Source organism: Haliotis rufescens, unplaced genomic scaffold, assembly GCF_023055435.1.
Source record: "Haliotis rufescens isolate VD_foot unplaced genomic scaffold, xgHalRufe1.0.p SCAF_79, whole genome shotgun sequence".
Taxonomy (NCBI): Eukaryota; Metazoa; Mollusca; class Gastropoda; order Lepetellida; family Haliotidae; genus Haliotis; species Haliotis rufescens.
Genome location: NW_025964371.1, coordinates 295,921 through 310,443, shown reverse-complemented (window position 1 = coordinate 310,443; position 14,523 = coordinate 295,921). Strand labels below are relative to the sequence as shown.

Here is a 14,523-nt window from a genome sequence, read left to right as displayed (position 1 = left end):
TCATACAGAAACACTGAATGAAATGAAGTAAATCACAACCGTAGGATCAGCAGAATCAATAAGATTGACGGAAAGAACGGTCCACAGAGATTAATCGACCTTTCTTTAAAGTGTCAAAATCAGGAATTGCACCCAGCACACGTGTGTTGCGCTGCTGCGTGAAGCACATATATACTATAGGATGTGTTTTTGCTGTTACGTTTTACAGACATAATGCTCTTCCATTATTAGATTGTTTATCGTCAACACCTATCTATGTTCTAGTACTTGGTATTAACATTGATATTTTACGGTCCTCTGCTTTTGTGAAGAGAATAATAAGATCATATTTTTAGGAATATCATCGTAATCGAGCTGCACTCATGTGTGGCCAGCATCTCGGAAACTGCTTTAATAAATGCAGTGATGATGTACATGAATTGTTGTTACCGTACCAATGTTATTACATGCGATGGTAATGTACAGTAATGTTCAAAGAATATGGCACATTGATTGACCATCATACTGACCTCACCGACCAATCCCAGACCCATCCCCCTCCCTCATTGCATGATGGATAATCACAACACACAGCAGTCTAGTCACCTTGATTTTTTTCCGAGTGGGGATTCCTGGTTAGAGTTGATACCCAGCAACCTATGCCTGAACGTCAGGGGCGAAATAATGGATCGAGTGTTCAGGCTTGATGACGTGGTTGGTGGCCTGTCATCGTGTCCCGACGACAAGGATGGTTGCTCATGATATCAATCACTGCATCATCTGGCCCAGACTCGATTATGTACCCACTGTCGTATAGCAGGGATATTTTTGAGTGTGGCGTTTAACAACACACGTTTTGAATTAGCATGGAGAGCAACAGTGGCTTGGTGCTTTTTTATCGCCTAGTTGATGTGATGCCCTGGGGGCGTATAAAGATGTTTTCATTAACCTTGCCAGGTGAATGCGACGTGAGTCATATGCTTCGCAACTCGTACTTCACAAGGGACAGGCTGCATAATGTACACAGACAATGACATAGCGAGAAGGTCATCTTGACCCATGTAATGTTGGACAAGTACATATTTTAAGTTAAGATTATATAATTCTTTAATTAGAAGTTTACACGATATACGGCTTTTCCGCGAAATTGACGTTCATGATTGTTCACGAATATCCTCGCTGCGGCCTATCCTAAACTATCGTAGTATCGACTCGATCCGTTCCTAGGTTGACATTGACCGTCTCCAGCAATCTATGAATTTACCTTCGTGTCTGTTTGACGCATCCTTATCCACCTTTCAATGATCGGCCAGTTGATCAATGATGACTGACACATGTAACCGCCACAGGTTCATTAACAACTTCGGAAATCTCTCCCGTCACGTTTTTCGTGTCGGCCATTTTGACGTCTTGATCTTGATGTAAATGTATCACGATGCGCTGTCATTGTGACTGACTTACTGAGGTAGTTCTTTACACACCTTTGTCATCTAATCAGGATATGATTTGAACACATGTGCTGCGTAAGATGTTTCTGAAGAGCAAGTTGTGCATCCATACGCCCATGTCACCTCTCTTTTTTAGGAACTATTTTACACCGCGATATAGCTGGTTGTTGTATGGATGTCAGTGTTAACATGAAGTCACACGTACTAAATAAAAATTGTGTTTAGATCTTGGCCTACATCCTTTGAGGTAAGAAATTGTGATAAAAAATTATAAGAATTGACTTTCACTTTGTGTGAGTTCATCGCAAGCTCCGACGTTCATACATTTTGGCCCTCACTCTATGAAGGTTGATACTCCAATGAACTCACACAAAGTGAAGGTCAATTCTTAAGTAAATGTCAAATGTCGCTTTTATTTATGTAAAGTGTGTGTGTATAGTGTTAGAGTGCCCGAGACTAGTTCCCATGTAAAGACTCACACTGTAGATACATGCAGGGATACACACTGTGTACGTACATGCAGGGATACACACTGTGTACGTACATAGAGGGTGACACACCGTCTACATACATACAGGACGACACACTGTCGACATTCCTGCATAACAACACACTGTGTACATACATACAGGAAGACACACTGTCGACATTCCTGCATGACGACACACTGTGTACATACATACAGGACGACCCACTGTGTACATACATACAGGACGACACACTGTGTACATACATACAGGACGACACACTGTGTACATACATACAGGACGACACACTGTGTACATACATACAGGAAGACACACTGTCGACATTCCTGCATGACGACACACTTTGTACATACATACAGGACGACACACTGTCGACACTCCTGCATGACGACACACTGTGTACATACATACAGGACGACACACTGTACATACATACAGGACGACACACTGTGTACATACATGCAGGACGACACACTGTGTACATACATACAGGACGACACACTGTCGATATTCCTGCATGACGACACACTGTGTACATACATACAGGACGACACACTGTGTACATACATACAGGACGACACACTGTGTACATACATACAGGACGACACACTGTACATACATAGAGGACGACACACTGTGTACATACATACAGGACGACACATTGTGTACATACATACAGGACGACACACTGTACATACACAGAGGACGACACACTGTACATACATACAGGACGACACATTGTGTACATACATACAGGACGACACACTGTGTACATACTTACAGGACGACACACTGTGTACATACATACAGGACGACACACTGTACATACATAGAGGACGACACACTGTACATACATACATGACGACACACTGTGTACATACATACAGGACGACACACTGTGTACGTACATACAGGACGACACACTGTGTACATACATACAGCACGACACACTGTGTACATACATACAGGATGACACATTGTGTACATACATACAGGACGACACACTGTGTACATACATACAGGATGACACACTGTGTACATACATACAGGACGACACACTGTGTACATACATACAGGACGACACACTGTAGATACATACAGGACGACACATTGTAGATACATACAGGACGACACACTGTAGATACATACAGGACTAGACACTGTGTAGAGGTATGCATGACGATATACAATCGTTCGGTAACAAGTTCCCATCTCGATTTTTTTTGTAGCTCAGGTGGTACGTGCTTGGTGCAAGGGGCCAAGTCGTTCGTGCGATCTTCGTTATAAAACACAACGATCTCACACACTTCATTGTACATGGTGTTATTATAGTGTTCTAATATCTCATCGCCTCATTGAATTAGATTAGGTCGAACCGTCCTACCTTCCTAGCTCGATGTGAGTGCATTCGATAATGTGTACAAGCAACATTGATAAATATCGAATGCACACTATTATACTCACATAAATTGCACAGTTACAGGGTGTGGTGGCGTACAGACTGTGTACGTCATAGGCATTGTATAGACTTGTGTACGTCATAGGCATTGTATAGACTTGTGTACGTCATAGGCATTGTATAGTCTGTGTGTTTATCATAGACATCGTACAGTTACGATGGATGGAATATGAGGAAATACAAAGTGTCAAATATGTGCATGCACCTCCAGACACAGGTTGTTCTGGCAACATGTTGCCATGCTTCAGCTTTAATAATGCTCAATCATGCGAAGCATAACATTTCGATTCACGCAAATCAGTTTACAGACAATGCTAGTCTTCCGGAAAAATCCCTGCTCTTTTGCGTTTAGAACGGTTGGCGACTTGCAAAGGTCATAAAATAATCACTATTACCCGTAACACGATGGTAGCATCATTAACGAATATGGAAATCTTAATAAATCCCCGGTGTGTGTCACATCGTGTTGTGCAGCACTGTGGTGACCCGGTGCCACGGGCCACGATGAAGCACCATTGGGCATCATACAATGTAAGGGCTAAATGTGAGTACTCATGATTAGTCAATACAGTCAGGCGCAGGAGAAGACACAGCTGCAGAAGCACATGGCGAGAGGGGTGTGTCAGGTTGGAGTAGAGAGTACGAATGATTAGTCAGTGTTGTCAGGAGCAGGAGAAGACACATCTGTAGGAGACATGGCGAGAGGGGTGTGTCAGGTTGGAGTAGAGAGTACGAATGATAAGTCGGTGTTGTCAGGAGCAGGAGAAGACACATCTGTAGGAGACATGGCGAGAGGGGTATGTCACGTTGGAGTAGAGAGTACTAATGATTAGTCGGTGTTGTCAGGAGCAGGAGAAGACACAGCTGTAGGAGAACATGGTGAGAGGTGTGTGTCACGTTGGAGAAGAGAGTACTAATGATTAGTCAGTGTGGTCAGGAGCAGGAGAAGACACAGCTACAGGAGACATGGTGAGAGGTGTGTGTCACGTTGGAGAAGAGAGTACTATTGATTAGTCAGTGTGGTCAGGAGCAGGAGAAGACACAGCTACAGGAGGCATGGTGAGAGGGGTGTGTAAGGGCTGAATAGAGTGTACTAATGATAAGTCAGTGTGTCCAGGTACATTACTGACACAGAACGATGACACACAAAGAGATGCTTTCAATCAAGGTTTCGCCTATTTTTGCCATCCTTGAATTAATCATGCAACGTTCCAGTGTTTGTTTTCGCCTCAACAAGATGCCTTGTGCCATCAACAGATACACACACGAATAAGTCTCCACAGCCTTCAACTCCTGGAATTATTCATTCAAGACAAACTGGCTAAAGCTTCCTGAGTTTCTATGTCCATATGGATCGCCACCATGGTCACATCCCCGCGTGTGTTCTTCTGATTCCCCACGGTGTCTGCCAGAGGCTGGTCCTTCGTGTCCTTCATTACGACAGATAACACTCCACAGACGGCCATGGTCGAACCAACGATGACGAAAGGCTCCACGAGGTCACCATCGCCCTGTCAAATGATATTGAACGTTTTCATCTGCAGTGGTGTTATGTTATGTCAAAATCTAACACACTCCTCGTTGATGATTTGATTCATAATGTGCCAAAGTACCTGGCAATATTTGTTTATTACATTACATTAATGTCTCAAATTTAGTTTTTAAGGTCTGATAGACGGTGAGTGGGCACATATATGTAAGCGTATTAAATGCTCCAGTGGTATGTATGACAAATCAATGACGAATTCTTTGTTGTTCTCTTTGTTGTTACATTTTGTCCACACTGCTCTAAGTGGTTATAAATATATCCTATTGCAAAGTTGAATCACCGTCACCTGATGACGGAGCTGAGTATCATTGATATCATTCAAAATTTTAAAAAGCCTGAATACCAATAGTTATTTCAGTATATAAATACGACAACAAGATCTTACATAAAAGTGTCACTTTCGTAATAGACTCGGAGGAGTGACTTCTGCTTACAACAGTATTCCAGTTATATGATAACGTGTCAGCTTAATGTGGGAGGAAAGCCCAAGGAGGTGCAGATCTTAGCTGCTTACCACATGTAGACAAACCTAAAAACATAATCAGGGCAAACCGAGATTCAAACCGAGGACCTTAGGTTCCTGGCATGTCCAGGCAACTCAACTCTGCAGAGCTAATTCCTGCTCCTTAGAGTTATTTACCACCCATGCCACTTTTGCACGAAGGAAGATATTTCTATACAGTTAATAAGAATGTACGACGTCTTACAGTCAGCAAATAGGCTCACGGAAGTGGCTCAATGAACTTCATTGAACAATAAACATACCCCTGCAAAGACGTATGGAGCGATCATGCCGCCAACTCGGGCTGCTGTATTAGCTGCTCCAAAACCCAAATTTCTGTAGAAAATGTAAACAAAACATTGAAAATACATTACCACAATTTTGACAAATATTAAGGGCTGTATGATAGCTGAACGTTCTTGGTTGTCACGTCAAAGTCCAATTATGTACTTCGTGAATGTGGCTATTTATCAGCCACATACGATAGAGACATCATGTGCTTAATTATTACGTGTACTGTACCTTATGACAGTAGGGTACGTCTCATTTGACCACAACCCATAGACAGCCCAAGCTCCACCAACACCGAGTTTGGTCACCAGAGCCAAGACGTTAATGAGGACTCCCTGTTCGTCTTTTGAAACTGAAACATACGTACGGTATTCATTATTTTGACAGCATAGCTAAATAGAGAATTACTTCATAATCACGGTACTGATTAATGTGATAGCACAGCTAAATCGATCACCACTTCATGTTCACGGTATTGATTTATTTGAGAGCACACAGCTAAATCGAACATAACTTCATATTTACGGTATTGAAAAATGTGACAGCACAACTAACTGGCACGCCACTTCATATTCACGAAACTGATTAATGTTCGTGCACAGCTAAATCGTACATCACTTCAAATTCACAGTATTAATCATATTGAGAGCACAGCTAAATCAAACACGACTTCACATTCACGGCATTGACCATGTTGATAACAAAGATAAATCGATTACCACTTCTGACTGAATTGTAGAGAAGAACGTCATGAATGATGTTACAAATAAGGCGACAGTTACTTGTTCCAGTATGACATCTACTGGAGTCAACAATGCACTGATGTGTAGGACTCAAGAGGCGAACTACAGATCCTTTCCTAAATCATATTTCACTAGCACATATTAATTTGTCATGCAGTTCAATTCATGAGAGTAGGACGGACAAATGAACTTTGCCGTTACAAATCCACACCTGTTTTTGCAATGATTGCAACACCAAAAGCAGCGGAAGTGGCAACAGCAAAGAAACCAACCGCTGTCCATTTTCTACCAAATCTACGAAACATAAGCAATGAGGTTAATGAGTGAACGAGTTCAAACGTAACGTCTTATCAACAATATTTCAAGCATGAGAAATGAGGTTTACCTAACAAACGGACATGATGTTAGTATTGTACGTGTACATGTATATGAATATATGAGCTGGATTCATTACAAAACATACAAGAATAGCCATACTGTCTGGAAGTAATGTGAAGCCACCGACAGCACTGTTTACACAACCTTTGTCGTACACAATTTAGAGCCGAAGCTGCCAGAAGGGGAGAAGACTGAAAAGAAACCCACATTCTTCTTTGAAAATGTGGATGTGTTGGGCAGGAAGTGCGTTCCATTTTCGCGGGACACCTGATGTCATAACTGATTTTTAGTTATCTATTCATATAATTTCGCCGTTACATTGCCTTTTACTCCCAAAGGTATCTGTTTCGGTGTTTAATCGTGACAGGTTATTCTCTGGCAATTGCGTTATATATGTACTCTAAGGGACAACTCACTTCTTCAGATAGATGCCGTAAAGATTTGTCGAGAATAAACGTCGTAGTATAAACAATAAGGATGTTACAAACCACACTTTATCTCCTAGAAAATGGTAGCTGATAGAATCATTAAGTCCACTTGTTTCTTTTTCAACTCGACTTTGAAACCTTCTTTAAATATGAAAGATGCGTCCATTTTCAGTTATGAAGATGTCAACATCTGTCCACGAGGTGAATTTAATTCTAATTCCACAACATGTGTCAATGCTATTGTCTTGAGACCAGTCTAACGATTTATAAAAACAATAAAAAGTACCCGCTGATCTCTTATTCGTACAACATGAGATGTTTCAACGTTGGGAGAAACAGTTTTATCTTGTGATTATACCCGTTGGAAGACAGAGTGAGTGAGTGAGTTGTGTTCCACACTGCTTTTAACAGTATGCAAGTTATATCACGGCGTGTCAGCTTGATGTGGAAGCAAAGCCTGCATTGATTCAGGTGTCAGACGTTTATCACTTCGCTGAAACCCACCAGCACGGAGATGGTGCTGACAAACCCAGAAACATATCCAGGGCGAACCGGGATTCGAACCCACGATCATAGGTTTTTGGCGTGCCCAGGGGACGCAACTCTGTACAGCGATTTGCAGTGCTTTAGAAGACTGGGCAACCCATGGCCTCGAGTCAGCTTTAGAACACATTGCCAACAACTTGTGTTTGTCTGACAAAGCGACTCATGGATCTGCTGGTCAGGCTTCTGCTGGTCCTGGGCCAGGATCGATGTACAGGCCATATAGCTGGAATAATACTGAATATGCCGTTAAATAACATGCAAACAAATACACCTAGAGATGAGATTACTTGTTGTTTGTGAAGAAAGTCAACACAGTAGTTGGCACTTCCACCACTCCCAGAAGGAAAATGTTCAGATACAGATTGCCTGCGAGTCTCCCTGCACCGAACGAAATCCCATAGTACATCAGCGACAGACACGCCCTGAAAAACATTATTATTTTCATATCCCTGAAGTTTAATAAATATTGTTTTCGTTAATCAAGACGACCAAAATATGCTTTTGATATGGTCGGAGAACTGTAGTTCCTGTGTTGAGAAATAACAAACAACAAATCGAATGCTTCTTCTCGATCCATCTAAAGAACAATCGTAGCCCTAAAATTAAGGGTGAAGTTATTGTAAGGAAATCGTAGGCTATCGTAGAATATTTTCGAAACTATCGTAGCCCAAAGATATCTTAAGTTAGTTGAAAGTACATGTTGTTGGCTTTTTCCACCTTTATCCAAGATGGCGGCATACTTTGCCTAAGATATTTTTCACACAAATAATCTACTTTCCGTTCAAACCTTGACATTTCATTTTGTGAAAACTGTGTGATTCAAATTGACACTTCGAAAACACGAAGAACGCATCAAAGATTTCAGAAATGTTGTTGATTGTAACAGCAATCCACATAACTATGGAGTCGATAGCTTACAATATATTTCTATCTGAGTCCATGCTGAAGAAGTGTGAAACAACATGCCTTTTGGATAATTTGGGAAGGATAACAATGGAAGGTGTCGGCAGGCTATAGTAATGACCTTGACCTTATTGATAACCCAGGTGCAGCTAATCTTAGTTGATACTCCAACTGAGAGTGGTTTGCCTTTGTATTCGCGACAGTTTTTATAAAGCGCAGAGTTCCGCTTTTATATTTTCTGGACCTTATATGTGACAATGTTATAGTCTTTATTTTCACATTTTATAAAATTATATCAATCTCCGTAGGTGAGAAGTGCAAAACCATAAGCGTTTCTCACCAATTTTTACATCTAAAATAGTGTGGGACGAGCGGTTTCAATTATTTAAAATAACTATACAGTGTAGTATTTATTGATTTAGCAAGGAAATACATGTGATCAAATATATGTGTAATATATTTGTAAAAAGAGAATATTCAATGTTTTTTGTAATGTAATGTAATTGTATTTTGTTTCGTTTTAAAAACAACGCCATATATATGATAAAACGAGATTAAATATCGTCTATTGAACAATTGCATTCCTTAAAAACAGGTGATTAACAACAAAGATGTATTCCATTAAATATAGCAAATTATTTATATTTTGACAGTAGAGGTTAAGTACATATTTTTGTATCTTATTTTCTTGAATTGTGATTTGAAAAATCAAAAATGTGTTCCCATGCTGTTGTCAAAATGTAACATTTGACCATTGTCCAAAATTCAATTTCCAATATATTTTCGCAGAAAATGTTTATTGAATGAAATTTACTGATCAATATATAAAATACATTTTCAACACAATAATCTCTGAATTCAATGGACCGATTTTAAAATAATATTGATTTGATGTTGGCCAATTTTAAATGTACATGTACACTTACCTGTTTTATTCTTACAATAAAAATAAATACTTGAGACCATTCAGAAAAAAATCATTATGAAGGATAGGGTCACCGGACAAATATTATTAAATAACCCTAAGGAATGCTGTCAAACAAGCCAAACGTCATTGAACTTCGTTCGGGAATAGATTTCACACATTTACAATGTAGATATTTCGCTCCTCAGCTAGATTTAAATGAAATCAGATAAATCATTTTTTTATCTCGGCTTAATTTAAAAGGATAGTAAAGGACTACATTATATGTATGTTCATGATAGATTGTGGCTGTTCCATAAGACAACACAACTTGACCATTCCTAAAATGATTGTGAATAAAAATTTGTTTCACTTTCAAATTTGGAAAAAAAACAATCTCAATACAAATAATTTGATATTGTTTTTGAGACCTTGTTTTTTTCGTGAAATACATTGGAAAAATAAATAACAAACAAACTTAAGTTTCATTGTCATTATAGCTCGCTCGTGGGTGCGCTGCTTCCTGAACAGTTTTGAGTGTTTCCAGGTATAATGTTGGTGTTTTCTCTTTAAAAAATTTGACGCTTGACATAAACACACAAAAACATGCAGTATTGTCTAACTGATCCAGTATACATTACGTATAGTCAGACTTGAACACGCATCTTGAATGCTGAACGCCTGCTGTTAGATCAAAGGTCTCGTCAATGTCATTTAGAATAACGTCCCTTACTTTCGTCAGTGACTTGACGCGATGTGTTTATATAAAGTTCTGCGCGCTCGCGAGAGGACCAATGGAGTGAGTGAGAAAGTGAGGTTTTACGCCGCTTCTAGCAATATCACGGCGGGGGACACCAGGAATTGGCTTCACACATTGTACCCATGTCGGGAATCGTCCTCGGCGTGACGAGCTAATGCTTTAACCACTAGGCTACCCGACCGCCCCATTGGAAGGGAAAATAGTGAAGTATCTTTGGGCACATTATTTAAATTCTAATTGCGATTAACTTCTTTTAGAGGCATTTGTAGTAAAACAATACTTATTGATTATAACATTTATTTGGCTTGAAAATTGTCTTTGCATTGAACACGAAAGCTATTTATGTTCGGATGGTCATGACATTTTTTTTTATCATAAGAACAAAATGTCTACATGTAGGACATAGTTAGGATTGTACGGAATGTCACTGAAACAGTTGAGTGTTAAACAGTGTGACCTAACAATATCATCATGAATTCCGTCTCACTTCGCCATGTTGTTATTGCTAGCGGCTTGGAAATGCCCTAGGCGTCATTTAGAAACACCCCGCTTTTTCAATCTCTAACACAAATGAGTTCTCTGTCAGAGTTACGATAGGTATCGTAGCTCTTAACGATCTGCGACAGATTTACGATAGTTTTCAAACACTATCGTATCTTAAACTTAAGATATCTAATCTTTGAACGTAAGTTGTTAAGATTTATCTCAGCTAAGATCGTTTCAAAAATCTAGGCCCTGAAGTCTGAGTTGTCCTAATTATCTGTGTAATGTACCTTGTTGTGACAGGATCCGTTGATCAGAGCTTCGAATCACAGATTAACTCTTTTTAAAACCCACTCACTATACTTACCATACGAACTGTATGATGAGAGACTTCCAGCAGATGCTCCAGCCCCTGTAGATGTCAAGGTACGTGTACTTGCTGCCAGACGCCCTCAGTTTCTGCTCCTCTTCTGCCACTTGTTTCAGCAGCTGCAGTGTGTTGGTGGGCTTCTCTCTCTTGTTGTATCGACTCATCTGGTCCACGACCTTCTCAGCCTCATCAGTCCGCCCTTTTACAGCCAACCAGTGCAGACTCTCTGGGACAAAGCTGGCAGCGTCCAAAATAGATAGGTAAGAGTCAGGTGGAACACGTTAACAATGGCTTTGCATTCTATTTCCAAATTCGCAAATTTTGATGAACTTGGGATACCTGTAATGCATATTAAATGAATCTGCAAGATAAATATATTAGACCCAGTGGTGATTCAGAGAAAGGGGCCCTTGCAGGCTATGTTTATCAATGTTTTTTAGTCACGCTCAATGTTGTTGTACTTATACAGTGACATGCATGTACGTATGGCACTGATGAACTTTTTGCGAGATGTAGACACCGTCACCTGACCTACAGATGCTTCCGCTTGTACTAGTGCGAAGAAATGCCGGTATTATCGTCCTAGGCCTAATGAGATACCATGCCAAAGTTTGACACAATTACCCCACTCTGGCAAAGTATACCATCTCACAGCCGAATAGTCCTTGTTATTAATCCCCTAAATGCTGACCCCCAGACAGGGAAAGAACAAGTACCGTCGTTTGACTTCGTATGCTATGACGCTGCAGTGGATCGGGCCACTGACCTTCCGCTCTCTGTGCAGACGCTCTATCCAGTTGACCACGGAGGCGATCTGAACGGATCAGGTGGTCAGGTTTGGCGACCTGTTGATTGACTGCTATCTACGCACAATGTGGTGAGGTGAAATTGGGTTGAACATCGCGTCCAAGATTATTGCACTTATATAGCGACGTGCATGCACGTGTGTGTGTGTGTGTGGCTGCCTGTACTAGTCCGGTCTGATGCCGATTTATAGTGCTAGCCCACTGGGATACCAGGCCGTAATTTAGCATGAATACCCCATTCAGACACAGTATACCTATTCCAAGTCGACCAGTCCTTGTTTTAGCTCCTTAATGCAGAGCGCCAGACAGGATAACAACAAGTACAACAAATCTTCCAACGTCGAACCCCGGACCATCTGCTCTCCGGGCGGACGGTCTACCACTACACCACAGAGCGGTTCATATCTTTGCCCAATAACTGCTAAGTCCACTCCAGATGTAATTATTTACTGGCCACTGTCATATAGCTGGTATATTGCTGAATGGGGTTTAAAATATTCAGACTATATTGTTGTTTTGAAGGGAGTATAGTTAGTTAAAAAAGTGCAAGTTCATGCAAAACTTCTTTTTCAATAGTGTATGATTATCCTGTTGACATATTTTGGATGCTAATGATGCAGCATTTGCTTAAAGGCTTAGGAGTCAACCATTCGTGGGTTGGAGGTTGGAGGCTCTGACAGTGTCTCACTCTCGACTTGAGATACTTACAACCAACCCGCAAAGAAGGGCAGATGAAGGGCCGCCAATATGATGTGTTGATGAGACCAGTCAGGCCTCAACCAGCTGGACAGGGCAAATGCACATAAACCAGTTACCCAGACTGGAATTGCAGATGCAAGTGATCGCCATTTCTTTCCAACGAACTCAATGAAATACGGGTAGCACACCACCAGAAGAGAGCCTGTCATCATCCCGATGAGAAAACGCAACACCGTAAACATCTGCCAGTTGACGGAGAATGCTGCCACTAGATTGAATCCACCTTGAAGGACCAGACAGACGAAGTAAGTCCACTTCCGACCGAGGACGTCAGCAGACTGTCCGCCAAGCAAGGCCCCAACAAAGACTCCAGCCATTTGTACTGATGTGACGAGAGGATTGCCCTCTTTGCGGTCACAAATCAAACCCCACTGAAAGAAGAAATCAATGCATATCTGTTAGTTTGACGTCGCACTCAACACGTCGCGCCAGTCTTTGAATAATCGAGTATGGACGAGACAAATCAGCGAAAGCAGCAGAGCACACCATATGCGTTTTCATATAGAAGCATCATTTTACAATACCATTCTATGCAATCTGAACGAGCGACAACGATTTCCGGATTTCCTATTAGAGAAGGTCCCCAGTCAACCCATGCTTGTCGCAACTGTGAATGGGTGACGCCGTTTCAACAGTATTTTTGTTATATCATTGCGTGTCAGCTAAAAGAGGGAGGAAAGTTCGAAGTGATGCAGGTCTCAGACGTTTACCAATTTGATTAAATCCACAAGCTTATCAGGAAAGAGGTAACAATCATTTGGTCGTCATGTGGGTGACTCAGTTGATTTGTCATGGCAACGTACCAGAAGGTGTTGGGCGTTGTTCATAATATCAATCATTGGTTTGTCTTTCTCCAGATTCTATTCAATGCATGAAGCTGTCATATAGCTGTAATATTGCTTAGTGTTATTTTAAACTACAATCAAAGTGAACACTCCTTATTTTCTAACACAAGTTTGAATGGAGGCTGAATTAAGGTTACCTACCTCACTGACGATAGTGTTTTTATCCTGGCTGTACACAACCTGACAGGTGATGTTGTCCGAGGTAGGACATAATTTCAATGTGACGTTGTTCATGTAGTCGGTCTCATCAACAGAGGGCGCTGTAGCTGGGAGACACCACCAATCTGGAGTAGTCCCAGCAAACGACATCATCAACATCCCCCACGCCATAAGCATCCTTGGACAGAATATGAAGACTACCATGAGGATCTGGAAGCGGGACATGCCCCCGACAGCCTCAATGATGGCGTCCGTGTGCATCCTTGTCACAGTAGCGTCTTCACTGTTTGTAAAGGAACAACGGGGTAATCATGTATTGATATAAAAGCACAGCATGAGGTTAATAGTGTTGTAAGATCTTGATGTTCATTATTAGGACAAATACGTTTTTGGAATTCAGAATTCATACTTTTAATATTCTACATGGCAAACGTTAATGTGATCTTAGGATCTTGACGGCATTGCTATTTAACTGTGTGTACAGAAATTTGTGTAAATATAAACGTCTACGCTACGCCAGAGATCAACCAGTCTCGAATAACCACCGAAACATATTCGGTCGTAAAAGGAAAAATAGCTTAGAAAACTATATGACACCAGGTTTTCGCGAAAAAGGGTAAGCATGTTCTGTCCTAGCGGTAGCACCCGCCATTCACTCAATGTGCGTGAAGAAGTATTTGTATGTTTATTTCTAAAAGCTACACAACAGAACTCCTAACAGCA

The 14,523-nt window shown here is 40.9% G+C and overlaps 1 protein-coding gene across 1 annotated transcript; it reads right to left on the bottom strand.

Moving 5' to 3' along the window:
- Positions 1–3,439: 3,439 nt before the first annotated feature.
- LOC124124732 (organic cation transporter protein-like) lies at positions 3,440–14,070 on the bottom strand. Its single transcript, XM_046487979.2, has 8 exons — positions 13,783–14,070; positions 12,746–13,167; positions 11,229–11,468; positions 8,099–8,233; positions 6,671–6,753; positions 5,948–6,068; positions 5,689–5,761; positions 3,440–4,885 (listed from the first exon to the last, which is right to left on the bottom strand). The coding sequence occupies exons 1-8, from the start codon at positions 14,059–14,061 to the stop codon at positions 4,682–4,684; spliced, it is 1,557 nt and encodes a 518-aa protein (XP_046343935.2). The 5' UTR covers positions 14,062–14,070; the 3' UTR covers positions 3,440–4,681.
- Positions 14,071–14,523: the final 453 nt, after the last annotated feature.